Source organism: Pangasianodon hypophthalmus, chromosome 23 (genome assembly GCF_027358585.1).
Source record: "Pangasianodon hypophthalmus isolate fPanHyp1 chromosome 23, fPanHyp1.pri, whole genome shotgun sequence".
NCBI classification, from domain to species: Eukaryota; Metazoa; Chordata; class Actinopteri; order Siluriformes; family Pangasiidae; genus Pangasianodon; species Pangasianodon hypophthalmus.
Window position 1 is genome coordinate 780,051 of NC_069732.1, and position 14,950 is coordinate 795,000.

Consider the following 14,950-nt stretch of genomic DNA (forward strand, 5'->3'; position numbering starts at 1 on the left):
GAGTCTGGTTCCTCTCAAGGTTTCTTCCTCATATCATCTCAGGGAGTTTTTCCTCACCACCGTCACCTTGTGGCTTGCTCATTAGGGATAAAATTAAATAAAAATGTTAGATCCAGATTTCTGTAAAGCTATTTTGTGATAGTGTCCATTGTTAAAAGCACTACATAAATAAAACTGAATAGAATTAATCCCTAAAGCCATGGAAAATCACATGTGACTATACTGTGGGAGTGATTATTGCCATGTCCCTATAAACTTGCTGCAAAAAACAGGCTAACAAAGGAACTCTGCCACTTTTCATTAGTTTCTTTAATAACTCGTTCCAGTACATGATTTAAAGAATTACATGGTTTCTTGATAAACGTGTACACGGTGAGTATGAAAAGAAATTGTCACTAAAACAGATATAAACAGATAAAACGGATACGAAACATTTCTACCAGACCCCCCTTCCCCGACATAACAAAGAAAGACACTTGCATAATAGCAAATCAGTCACAAACAGGTATGAAAACGTATATAATTATATATAATGTAGACCTTTTGAAAAAAAAAAAAAAAAAAAAAAGGATAATACTTTGAGAGGTGTGTATAATGGAGCATAGAAAACAAAATCAATATATTAATGTTCATCTGTATCAATCTTTCATAAATGAGGTTACTTATTTTTTTTATGAATGTCCTTTTTGTCATCTGTCAATCATTCCCATGAGGTGGGATCAGTGATTGTAACTGGTTTACTGAAGAGTAGTGACGTGAGTGTATCTCTGAACCTGATGTTCTCCTGCGCCTCAGAGCCTCATACTAACACCATCGGTTCATTCATTCACAGTAATGTTGGCGAAATAAGATTTGCTAATATAGCTATACTAACGTCAGCTTATGTTACTGCATTAGGCTCAGTGCAAAGACAGTCTGGTTCCGAGTTCCGAAGGTTTGTGATGGAACTACAAGGTTCCCTCATGACAGATTCTCTTTTATTCTGAAACCTTGATGGCAAATATCATGTGCTGAATATTTTGGTCCTGGAATTGTGCATTGTGGTCATTTCACCAGCCTGAGAAGTCGACAGAGGAAATTATCAACGACTGTCGCGTTTGTGCCCTTAACAAAACTTATCATCAGCACAGAAATGCATCCATCCACAATACCAAAGTAACCAATCAGAGATCAGTTCCTGGAAAAAAAACTATGCTAGACGTTAACTGATGTAAAATGTATTTGATTAAGTGGACAATCCATAAATCTTTTCATTAGCCCACTGGCAGAGTGAGAGCTCCAATGTGCCTGTGGTTCCACAGGAACCTAATTAGCTAGGCATTAATACTGATGAGGGATGTGCGTAGGGATGTACCGTTACCCCACAGAGGTAATGCACAAGTCCTTGAATTACTGGGGAATTTATGTCTCTGATGTAGTATAGTGTGTTTGTGTCTTTGACAAAATGACAGTGAAGCTGTAGCTAACATTTTGACTATGAGCCGTGCTGTTCTCTCCTCACACAACATGTTCAAGTCTGGCCAGGTCTTCAGTTCTGCTCAACACTTTGTGTTTAAACATGAGGTATCTAAGTAACTGGTAGCAGGACCTTCAGAGGACCAGACCATGTCCACAAGTGCCAGGATTTGGGAATAAGTAGCAAGCTACAGTTAGAGCATTGAGGTGGGTCACAGCACCAATAACCGCATGAATCAACTGGAGCATCAAGTTTAAAAAAAAACAAATAAAAATGCTTCCTTTCTCTTCTTGCTGGATGGGGGAAAAACATCTTGGTGACCTCCTCCAGTCTTATCCACTGGGTAACTACAAATAAAACAATGATAGTTCGATCGCCTCCCTCATACCGGGGCTACCAGTCTGTCCACCACTGAATAAACGTATTCAGTGGGACTCTAGCACTGATCACAGCTGATCCCACCCTCTGAGGCTGACTGACAGATAAACATATGATGAATCAAAACATTCGTAGCCATTTAGCCATTCATAAGTAAGTAAATTAAATCGTTTTATATACGTGTGCATATATATAGTATCATTATTATGGACATTAACATTTTGTTTCATTTCCTGTGCTCCATTACAGTTTAGCTGCACTCGTTCTTCGTTATTGCGCTTTCTCTCGTTTGTGGATCTGTTCATGTGCTTTGAGATGACCCGATTGGCTGAAGCTCTTGCCGCACTGCGAGCATATGTACGGCTTCTCACCCGTGTGGATCTGCTGGTGCGCCTTTAAGTGTCCGAGACGGCCGAAGCTCTTGCCGCACTGCGTGCACTGAAACGGCTTCTCCCCGGTGTGGATCTTCTCGTGAGTCTTGAGCACGCCCGAGTTCCCAAAGCTCTTTCCACAGTGCACACACTGGTACGGCTTCTCGCCTGTGTGGCTCTGCTGGTGGTTGCGGAAGCTCACCTCCTTCGTGAATGCCTTGCCACAGTGCTGGCAGGAGAACGGCCGCTCGCCCGTGTGTACCAGGCGATGTGTCTTGAGTTCCTTGGAATGGTAAAAGGCCTTTCCGCACTCGTCGCAGGTGAACGGCTTCTCGCCCGTGTGGATGCGCTGGTGCGAGCGCAGGTCGTCTGCCTTGGTGAAGCCTTTGGGGCAGAAGCTGCAGTTGTAGGGCTTCTGGCCCGTGTGTATCAGCTGGTGCCGCTTCAGGTTGCCCGCCTGGCCGAAGCTCTTGCCACATTGCGAGCAGGAGTACGGCCGCTCACCTGTGTGGATTCGCTGGTGCGTCTTCAGGTTTCCCAGAGTGCTGAAGTTCTTTCCGCATTGCGTGCAGGAGAATGGCTTTTCGCCCGTCAGGTTGCGAGGTTTGCGTGGTTGCGTTTTTACTTTCGCATTGTCTGGGTTTGTGGTGTTTGTGTTTGCATTTGCAGACTGCATGTCGTACATGTGAGCAGACGAAAATTCAATAACAGCGTCAGGGCGGAGCTTATTGAGCTCAGTGCGGAGCTCCGCCATCCGGATGGACTCAAGAATGTTTGACTCCGCTGTATCCGATGTCTCAGACTTCTCGGATGCGAGTGTTGAGTCATATTCGTACCGGCTAGCCTCAAGTTCCATTGCATAGTAACACTGCAGGTCGGAACTCTGATCCGACTTGATGTAGTCCAGGTTGTCATGCGACACGTAATCAAAGGCATCGTAACTCGGCTTATACGATTCCAACTCGGTGCCATGGAACGAGTGCAGGTCCGACTTGATGTACTCCAGGCCACTGATCTCCATCCTGACGTGTTCCGTTCCCAGCTCCGCAGTGCTCAGGGGCTGGATTTGGGACACGTCCACGGTGCGGATCGGTACCAGCTCCAGGTCCGGGTCGCTCTTTACGCATGGCAGCATGGCCGTTGGCTCAGCGATCTCGGAGCTAAGCGTGTTCAGCATGGCCAGTGTCGGCGTGACGCACTCGGCACGCAGCGGCTCCAGAGCAGGCGACATACACTCCGAGGCCAGAGCGTTCAGGCCTAACGCGATACACTCCGTCTCCAGCTCGGCCATCATCAGCCAGATTCCTCCCTTAGCAGTCTACTTAATGCCAGCGCTGCTGATCCTTTCCCTGATTCTGGACCCTGTATAAGACAAACACACACACACACACACAAAACACACACATCAGGTTAGAGGAATGTTAGCTAGTTCGGTACTAACATGAGACTAATAATAGTAAGGTATGGAGAAAGCAAGAATAAACACTAACACAGTGTTCACATACAGCAACATGCTGAAGATAGAGCAAAAAACATACTGGTGTAACACAAACACATTGACTCTATTAACACAACAAACAGACACACACTGGTGTAACACAACAAACACACTGGTAAAACGCAACAAACACACACTGGTGTAATACAACAAACACAAAATGGTATAATAGAAAAAACACAAACTGGTGTAACACAACAAACACACACTGGTGTAATAGAACAAACACAAAATGGTGTAACACAACAAACAAACTGGTGTAACACAACAAACACACTGCTGTAACAGAACAAACACACACTGGTGTAACACAACAAACACAAAATGGTGTAACACAACAAACACACACTGATGTAACAGAACAAACACAAACTGGTGTAACACAACAAACACAAACTGATGTAACACCACAAACACAAACTGGTGTAACACAACAAACAAAAACTGGTGTAATACAACAAATACACACTGGTGTAATACAACAAATACACACTGGTGTAACACAACAAATAGACACTGGTGTAATAGAACAAACACACACTGGTGTAACACAACAAACACACACTGGTGTAACACAACAAAAACACACACTGGTGTAACAGAACAAACACACACGGGTGTAACACAACAAACACACACTGGTGTAATAGAACAAACACACGCTGGTGTAACACAACAAACACACACTGGTGTAACAGAACAAACACACACTGGTGTAACAGAACAAACACACACTGGTGTAACACAACAAACACACACTGGTGAAATAGAACAAACACACACGGGTGTAACACAACAAACACACACTGGTGTAATAGAACAAACACACACTGGTGTAACACAACAACCACACGCTGGTGTAATAGAACAAACACACACTGGTGAAACAGAACAAACACACACTGGTGTAACACAACAAACACACACTGGTGTAACAGAAGAAACACACACTGGTGTAATAGAACAAACTCACACTGGTGTAATAGAACAAACTTACACTGGTGTAACACAACAAATACACACTGGTGTAACAGAACAAACACACACTGGTGTAATAGAACAAACTCACAAACTGGTGTAACACAACAAACACACACTGGTGTAACACAACAAACTCACACTGGTGTAATAGAACAAACACACACTGGTGTAACACAACAAACACACACTGGTGTGACACAACAAACACACACTGGTGTAACACAACGAACTCACACTGGTGAAATAGAACAAACACACGCTGGTGTAACACAACAAACACACACTGGTGTGACACAACAAACACACACTGGTGTAACAGAACAAACACACGCTGGTGTAATACAACAAACACACACTGGTGTAACACAACAAACACACACTGGTGTAACACAACAAACACACACTGGTGAAATAGAACTAACACACGCTGGTGTAACACAACAACCACACACTGGTGTAACACAACAAACACAAACTGGTGTAATAGAACAAACACACACTGGTGTAACACAACAAACACACGCTGGTGAAACAGAACAAACACACACTGGTGTGACACAACAAACACACACTGGTGTAACAGAACAAACACACGCTGGTGTAATACAACAAACACACACTGGTGTAACACAACAAACACACACTGGTGTAACACAACAAACACACACTGGTGAAATAGAACTAACACACGCTGGTGTAACAGAACAAACACACACTGGTGTAACACAACAACCACACACTGGTGTAACACAACAAACACAAACTGGTGTAATAGAACAAACACACACTGGTGTAACACAACAAACACACGCTGGTGTAACAGAAGAAACACACACTGGTGTAACACAACAACCACACGCTGGTGTAACAGAACAAACACACGCTGGTGTAATAGAACAAACACACACTGGTGTAACACAACAAATACACACTGGTGTAACAGAAGAAACACACACTGGTGTAATAGAAGAAACACACACTGGTGTAACACAACAAACACACACTGGTGTAACACAACAAACACACACTGGTGTAACAGAACAAACTCACACTGGTGAAACAGAACAAAAAAACGCTGGTGTAACACAACAAACACACACTGGTGTGACACAACAAACACACGCTGGTGTAATAAAACAAACACACACTGGTGTAACACAACAAACACACACTGGTGTAACACAACAAACACACACTGGTGTGACACGACAAACACACACTGGTGTGACACGACAAACACACGCTGGTGTGACACGACAAACACACGCTGGTGTAACACGACAAACACACGCTGGTGTAATAGAACAAACACACGCTGGTGTAATAGAACAAACACACACTGGTGTAACACAACAAACACACACTGGTGTAACAGAACAAACACACACTGGTGTAACACAACAAACAAACACTGGTGTAACACAACAAACACACACTGGTGTAACAGAACAAACTCACACTGGTGTAACACAACAAACACACACTGGTGTAATAGAACAAACACACACTGGTGTAACACAACAAACACACACTGGTGTGACACAAGAAACACACAGTGGTGTAATAGAACAAACACACACTGGTGTAACACAACAAACACAAACTGGTGTAATAGAGCAAACACACACTGGTGTAACACAACAAACACAAACTGGTGTAACACAACAAACACACACTGGTGTAATACAACAAACACACACTGGTGTAATAGAACAAACTCACACTGGTGTAATAGAAGAAACACACACTGGTGTAACAGAACAAACACACACTGGTGTAACAGAACAAACACACACGGGTGTAACACAACAAACACACACTGGTGTAATAGAACAAACACACGCTGGTGTAACACAACAAACACACACTGGTGTAACAGAACAAACACACACTGGTGTAACAGAACAAACTGACACTGGTGTAATAGAACAAACACACACTGGTGTAACACAACAAACACACACTGGTGTAACAGAACAAACACACACTGGTGTAACAGAACAAACACACACGGGTGTAACACAACAAACACACACTGGTGTAATAGAACAAACACACGCTGGTGTAACACAACAAACACACACTGGTGAAATAGAACAAACACACACTGGTGTAATAGAACAAACACACACTGGTGAAATAGAACAAACACACACTGGTGTAACACAACAAACACACACTGGTGTAACAGAACAAACTGACACTGGGGTAATAGAACAAACACACACTGGTGTAATAGAACAAACACACACTGGTGTAATAGAACAAACACACACTGGTGAAATAGAACAAACACACGCTGGTGAAATAGAACAAACACACGCTGGTGAAACAGAACAAACACACACTGGTGTAACACAACAAACACACGCTGGTGTAACAGAAGAAACACACACTGGTGTAACACAACAACCACACGCTGGTGTAATAGAACAAACACACACTGGTGTAATAGAACAAACACACACTGGTGTAACACAACAAACACACACTGGTGTAACAGAACAAACACACGCTGGTGTAACACAACAAACACACACTGGTGAAATAGAACAAACACACACTGGTGTAACAGAACAAACACACACTGGTGTAATAGAACAAACACACACTGGTGTAATAGAACAAACACACACTGGTGAAATAGAACAAACACACACTGGTGAAATAGAACAAACACACACTGGTGTAACAGAACAAACACACACTGGTGTAACAGAACAAACTGACACTGGTGTAATAGAACAAACACACACTGGTGTAATAGAACAAACACACACTGGTGTAATAGAACAAACACACGCTGGTGAAATAGAACAAACACACGCTGGTGAAATAGAACAAACACACACTGGTGTAACACAACAAACACACGCTGGTGTAACAGAAGAAACACACACTGGTGTAACACAACAACCACACGCTGGTGTAATAGAACAAACACACGCTGGTGAAATAGAACAAACACACTGGTGTAACACAACAAACACACGCTGGTGTAACAGAAGAAACACACACTGGTGTAACACAACAAACACACACTGGTGTAATAGAACAAACTGACACTGGTGTGACACAACAAACACACACTGGTGTAACACAACAAACTCACACTGGTGAAATAGAATAAACACATGCTGGTGTAACACAACAAACACACACTGGTGTGACACAACAAACACACGCTGGTGTAATACAACAAACACACACTGGTGTAACACAACAAACACACACTGGTGTAACACAACAAACACACACTGGTGAAATAGAACAAACACACACTGGTGTAACAGAACAAACACACGCTGGTGAAACAGAACAAACACACACTGGTATAACACAACAAACACACGCTGGTGTAACACAACAAACACACGCTGGTGTAACAGAAGAAACACACACTGGTGTAACAGAAGAAACACACACTGGTGTAACACAACAAACACACACTGGTGTAACACAACAACCACACGCTGGTGTAACAGAACAAACACACGCTGGTGTAATAGAACAAACACACGCTGGTGTAACACAACAAATACACACTGGTGTAACAGAAGAAACACACACTGGTGTAATAGAAGAAACACACACTGGTGTAACACAACAAACACACACTGGTGTAACACAACAAACACACACTGGTGTAACAGAACAAACTCACACTGGTGAAACAGAACAAACAAACGCTGGTGTAACACAACAAACACACACTGGTGTGACACAACAAACACACGCTGGTGTGACACAACAAACACACACTGGTGTAATAGAACAAACACACACTGGTGTGACACGACAAACACACACTGGTGTGACACGACAAACACACACTGGTGTGACACGACAAACACACACTGGTGTAATAGAACAAACACACGCTGGTGTAATAGAACAAACACACACTGGTGTAACACAACAAACACACACTGGTGTAACACAACAAACAAACGCTGGTGTAACACAACAAACACACACTGGTGTGACACAACAAACACACGCTGGTGTAATAGAACAAACACACACTGGTGTAACACGACAAACACACACTGGTGTGACACGACAAACACACACTGGTGTGACACAACAAACACACACTGGTGTGACACGACAAACACACACTGGTGTAATAGAACAAACACACGCTGGTGTAATAGAACAAACACACACTGGTGTAACACAACAAACACACACTGGTGTAATAGAACAAACACACACTGGTGTAACACAACAAACAAACACTGATGTAACACAACAAACACACACTGGTGTAATCGAACAAACACACACTGGTGTAACACAACAAACACACACTGGTGTGACACAAGAAACACACACTGGTGTAATAGAGCAAACACACACTGGTGTAATACAACAAACACAAACTGGTGTAATAGAGCAAACACACACTGGTGTAATACAACAAACACACACTGGTGTAATAGAACAAACTCACACTGGTGTAATAGAACAAACACACACTGGTGTAGCACAACAAACTCACACTGGTGTAACACAACAAACACACTGGTGTAATAGAACAAACTCACACTGGTGTAATAGAAGAAACACACACTGGTGTAACAGAACAAACACACACTGGTGTAACACAACAAACAAACACTGGTGTAATACAACAAACACACACTGGTGTAGCACAACAAACTCACACTGGTGTAACACAACAAACACACACTGGTGTAATAGAACAAACACACACTGGTGTAACACAACAAACACAAACTGGTGTAATAGAGCAAACACACACTGGTGTAATACAACAAACACACACTGGTGTAATAGAACAAACTCACACTGGTGTAATAGAAGAAACACACACTGGTGTAACAGAACAAACACACACTGGTGTAACACAACAAACACACACTGGTGTAATACAACAAACACACACTGGTGTAGCACAACAAACTCACACTGGTGTAACACAACAAACACACACTGGTGTAATAGAACAAACACACACTGGTGTAACACAACAAACACACACTGGTCTGACACAACAAACACACACTGGTGTGACACAACAAACACACGCTGGTGTGACACAACAAACACACGCTGGTGTAATAGAACAAACACACACTGGTGTAACACAACAAACACACACTGGTGTAATAGAACAAACACACACTGGTGTAACACAACAAACACACACTGGTGTAACACAACATACACACACTGGTGTAATAGAACAAACACAAACTGGTGTAATACAACAAACACAAACTGGTGTAACAGAACAAACACTCACTGGTGTAACACAACAAACACACACTGGTGTAACACAACAAACACACACTGGTGTAACACAACAAACACAAACTGGTGTAACACAACAAACACACACTGGTGTAATAGAACAAACACAAACTGGTGTAATACAACAAACACAAACTGGTGTAATACAACAAACACACACTGGTGTAACAGAACAAACAAACACTGGTGTAATACAACAAACACACACTGGTGTAAAACAACAAACACAAACTGGTGTAATAGAACAAAATCACACTGGTGTAACACAACAAACACACACTGGTGTAATAGAACAAACACACACTGGTGTAATAGAACAAACACAAACTGGTGTAACACAACAAACACACGCTGGTGTAACAGAACAAACACACACTGGTGAAATAGAACAAACACACACTGGTGTAATAGAACAAACTCACACTGGTGTAACACAACAAACACACACTGGTGTAACACAACAAACACACACTGGTGTAATAGAACAAACACAAACTGGTGTAATACAACAAACACAAACTGGTGTAACAGAACAAACACACACTGGTGTAACACAACAAACACACACTGGTGTAACACAACAAACACAAACTGGTGTAATAGAACAAAATCACACTGGTGTAACACAACAAACACACACTGGTGTAATAGAACAAACACAAACTGGTGTAATACAACAAACACACGCTGGTGTAACAGAAGAAACACACACTGGTGTAACACAACAAACACACACTGGTGTAACAAAAGAAACACACACTGGTGTAACACAACAAACACACACTGGTGTAACACAACAAACACACACTGGTGTGACACAACAAACACACACTGGTGTAATAGAAGAAACACACACTGGTGTAACACAACAAACACAAACTGGTGTAACACAACAAACACACACTGGTGTAATAGAACAAACACACATTGGTGTAATAGAACAAAAACACACGCTGGTGTAATAGAACAAACACACACTGGTGTAATACAACAAACACACACTGGTGTAACACAACAAACACAAACTGGTTTAATAGAACAAACACACACTGGTGTAGCACAACAAACTCACACTGGTGTAACAAAACAAACTCACACTGGTGTAATAGAAGAAACACACATTGGTGTAATAGAACAAAAAACACGCTGGTGTAACACAACAAACACACACTGGTGTAGCACAACAAACTCACACTGGTGTAACACAACAAACTCACACTGGTGTAATAGAACAAACACACACTGGTGTAATACAACAAACTCACACTGGTGTAATAGAACAAACACACACTGGTGTAACACAACAAACACACACTGGTGTAACACAACAAACACACACTGGTGTAATAGAACAAACACAAACTGGTGTAATACAACAAACACACACTGGTGTAATAGAAGAAACACACACTGGTGTAACACAACAAACACACACTGGTGTAACAAAAGAAACACACACTGGTGTAACACAACAAACACACACTGGTGTGACACAACAAACACACACTGGTGTAATAGAAGAAACACACACTGGTGTAACACAACAAACACACACTGGTGTAATAGAAGAAACACACACTGGTGTAATAGAGCAAACACACACTGGTGTAATAGAGCAAACACACACTGGTGTAATAGAAGAAACACACACTGGTGTAACACAACAAACACAAACTGGTGTAACACAACAAACACACACTGGTGTAATAGAACAAACACACATTGGTGTAATAGAACAAAAAACACGCTGGTGTAATAGAACAAACACACACTGGTGTAATACAACAAACACACACTGGTGTAACACAACAAACACAAACTGGTGTAATAGAACAAACACACACTGGTGTAGCACAACAAACTCACACTGGTGTAACAAAACAAACTCACACTGGTGTAATAGAAGAAACACACATTGGTGTAATAGAACAAAAAACACGCTGGTGTAACACAACAAACACACACTGGTGTAATACAACAAACACACACTGGTGTAGCACAACAAACTCACACTGGTGTAACACAACAAACTCACACTGGTGTAATAGAACAAACACACACTGGTGTAACACAACAAACTCACACTGGTGTAATAGAACAAACACACACTGGTGTAACACAACAAACACACACTGGTGTAACACAACAAACACACACTGGTCTGACACAACAAACACACACTGGTGTGACACAACAAACACAAACTGGTGTAACACAACAAACACACGCTGGTGTAATAGAACAAACACACACTGGTGTAACACAACAAACACAAACTGGTGTAACAGAAGAAACACACACTGGTGTAATAGAACAAACACACACTGGTGTAACACAACAAACTGACACTGGTGTAACACAACATACACACACTGGTGTAATAGAACAAACTCACACTGGTGTAACACAACAAACACACACTGGTGTAATAGAACAAACACACACTGGTGTAACAGAACAAACACACACTGGCGTAACAGAACAAACACACACTGGCGTAATAGAACAAACACACACTGGCGTAACAGAACAAACACACACTGGCGTAACACAACAAACACACACTGGTGTAATAGAACAAACACACGCTGGTGTAACACAACAAACACACACTGGTGTAACAGAACAAACACACGCTGGTGTAACACAACAAACACAAACTCGTGTAACACAACAAACACGAACTGGTGAAATAGAACAAACACACACTGGTGTAACACAACAAACACACACTGGTGTAACAGAACAAACTCACACTGGTGTAACAGAACAAACACAAACTGGTGTAACACAACAAACATAACTGGTGTAACACAACAAACACACACTGGTGTAATAGAACAAAGACAAACTGGTGTAACACAACAAACACACACTGGTGTAACACAACAAACACACACTGGTGTAACACAACAAACATAACTGGTGTAATAGAACAAACACACGCTGGTGTAACAGAACAAACACACACTGGCGTAACACAACAAACACACACTGGTGTAATAGAACAAACACACGCTGGTGTAATAGAAGAAACACAAATTGGTGTAATACAACAAACACACGCTGGTGTAATAGAACAAACACACACTGGTGTGACACAACAAACACACACTGGTGTAACACAACAAACACAAACTGGTGTAATAGTACAAACTCACACTGGTGTAGCAGAAGAAACACAAACTGGTGTAATAGAACAAACTCACACTGCTGTAACACAACAAACACAAACTGCTGAAATAGAAGAAAAACAAACTGCTGTAATAGAACAAACACACACTGGTGTAATACAACAAACACACACTGGTGTAACACAACAAACACACTCTGGTGTAATAGAACAAACACAAACTGGTGTAACACAACAAACACACACTGGTGTAACACAACAAACTCACACTGGTGTAACACAACAAACACACACTGGTGTAACACAACAAACACAAACTGGTGTAATAGAACAAACACACACTGGTGTGACACAACAAACACACACTGGTGTAATAGAAGAAACACACACTGGTGTAATAGAACAAACACACACTGCTGTAACACAACAAACACACACTGGTGTAATACAACAAACTCACACTGGTGAAATAGAACAAACACACGCTGGTGTAATAGAAGAAACAAACTGGTGTAACAGAACAAACACACACTGGTGTAACAGATCAAACACACACACTGGTGTAACAGATCAAACACACACACTGGTGTAACACAACAAACACACACTGGTGTAATACAACAAACTCACACTGGTGTAACACAACAAACACACACTGGTGTAATAGAACAAACACAAACTGGTGTAACAGAACAAACACACACTGGTGTAACACAACAAACACACACTGGTGAAAAAGAACAAACACACACTGGTGTAATAGAACAAACACACGCTGGTGTAACACAACAAACACACACTGGTGTAATAGAACAAACACAAACTGGTGTAACACAACAAACACACACTGGTGTAACACAACAAACACACACTGGTGTAACAGAACAAACTCACACTGGTGTAACACAACAAACACACACTGGTGTAATAGAACAAACACACACTGGTGTAATAGAACAAACACACACTGGTGTAACACAACAAACACACACTGGTGTAACACAACAAACACACACTGGTGTAATAGAAGAAACACAAACTGGTGTAACACAACAAACACACACTGGTGTAACACAACAAACACACACTGGTGAAATAGAACAAACACACACTGGTGTAACACAACAAACACACACCGGTGTAATAGAACAAACTCACACCGGTGTAATAGAAGAAACAAACTGGTGTAATACAACAAACTCAAACTGGTGTAACACAACAAACACACACTGGTGTAACAGAACAAACACACACTGGTGTAACAGAGCAAACTCACACTGGTGTAACACAACAAACTCACACTGGTGTAATAGAAGAAACACACACTGGTGTAACAGAACAAACACACACTGGTGTAACACAACAAACACACACTGGTGTAACACAACAAACACACACTGGTGTAACACAACAAACACACACTGGTGTGACACAACAAACACACGCTGGTGTAACAGAACAAACTCACACTGGTGTAACACAACAAACACACACTGGTGTAACACAACAAACACACACTGGTGTAACAGAACAAACACACGCTGGTGTAACACAACAAACACACAATGGTGTAACAGAACAAACACACACTGGTGTAATAGAATAAACACACATTGGTGTAATAGAACAAACACACACTGGTGTAACACAACAAACACACACTGGTGTAACAGAACAAACACACACTGGTGTAATAGAACAAACACACGCTGGTGTAACACAACAAACACACACTGGTGTAATAGAACAAACACAAACTGGTGTAACACAACAAACACACACTGGTGTAACACAACAAACACACACTGGTGTAACAGAACAAACTCACACTGGTGTAACACAACAAACACACA

At 41.7% G+C, this 14,950-nt stretch overlaps 1 protein-coding gene across 2 annotated transcripts in view; it reads right to left on the bottom strand.

Moving 5' to 3' along the window:
- Positions 1–291: 291 nt before the first annotated feature.
- Positions 292–14,950, bottom strand: part of si:dkeyp-113d7.1 (uncharacterized protein LOC407709 homolog) — a 19,400-nt gene continuing 4,741 nt past the window's right edge. For both annotated transcript variants that reach the window (XM_034298767.2, XM_026917890.3), the window contains exon 2: positions 292–3,567. In XM_034298767.2, coding sequence (XP_034154658.2) covers positions 2,105–3,499 — 1,395 coding nt within the window. In that variant the 5' untranslated portion in view covers positions 3,500–3,567 and the 3' untranslated portion in view covers positions 292–2,104. The remainder of the gene's footprint in view (positions 3,568–14,950) is intronic.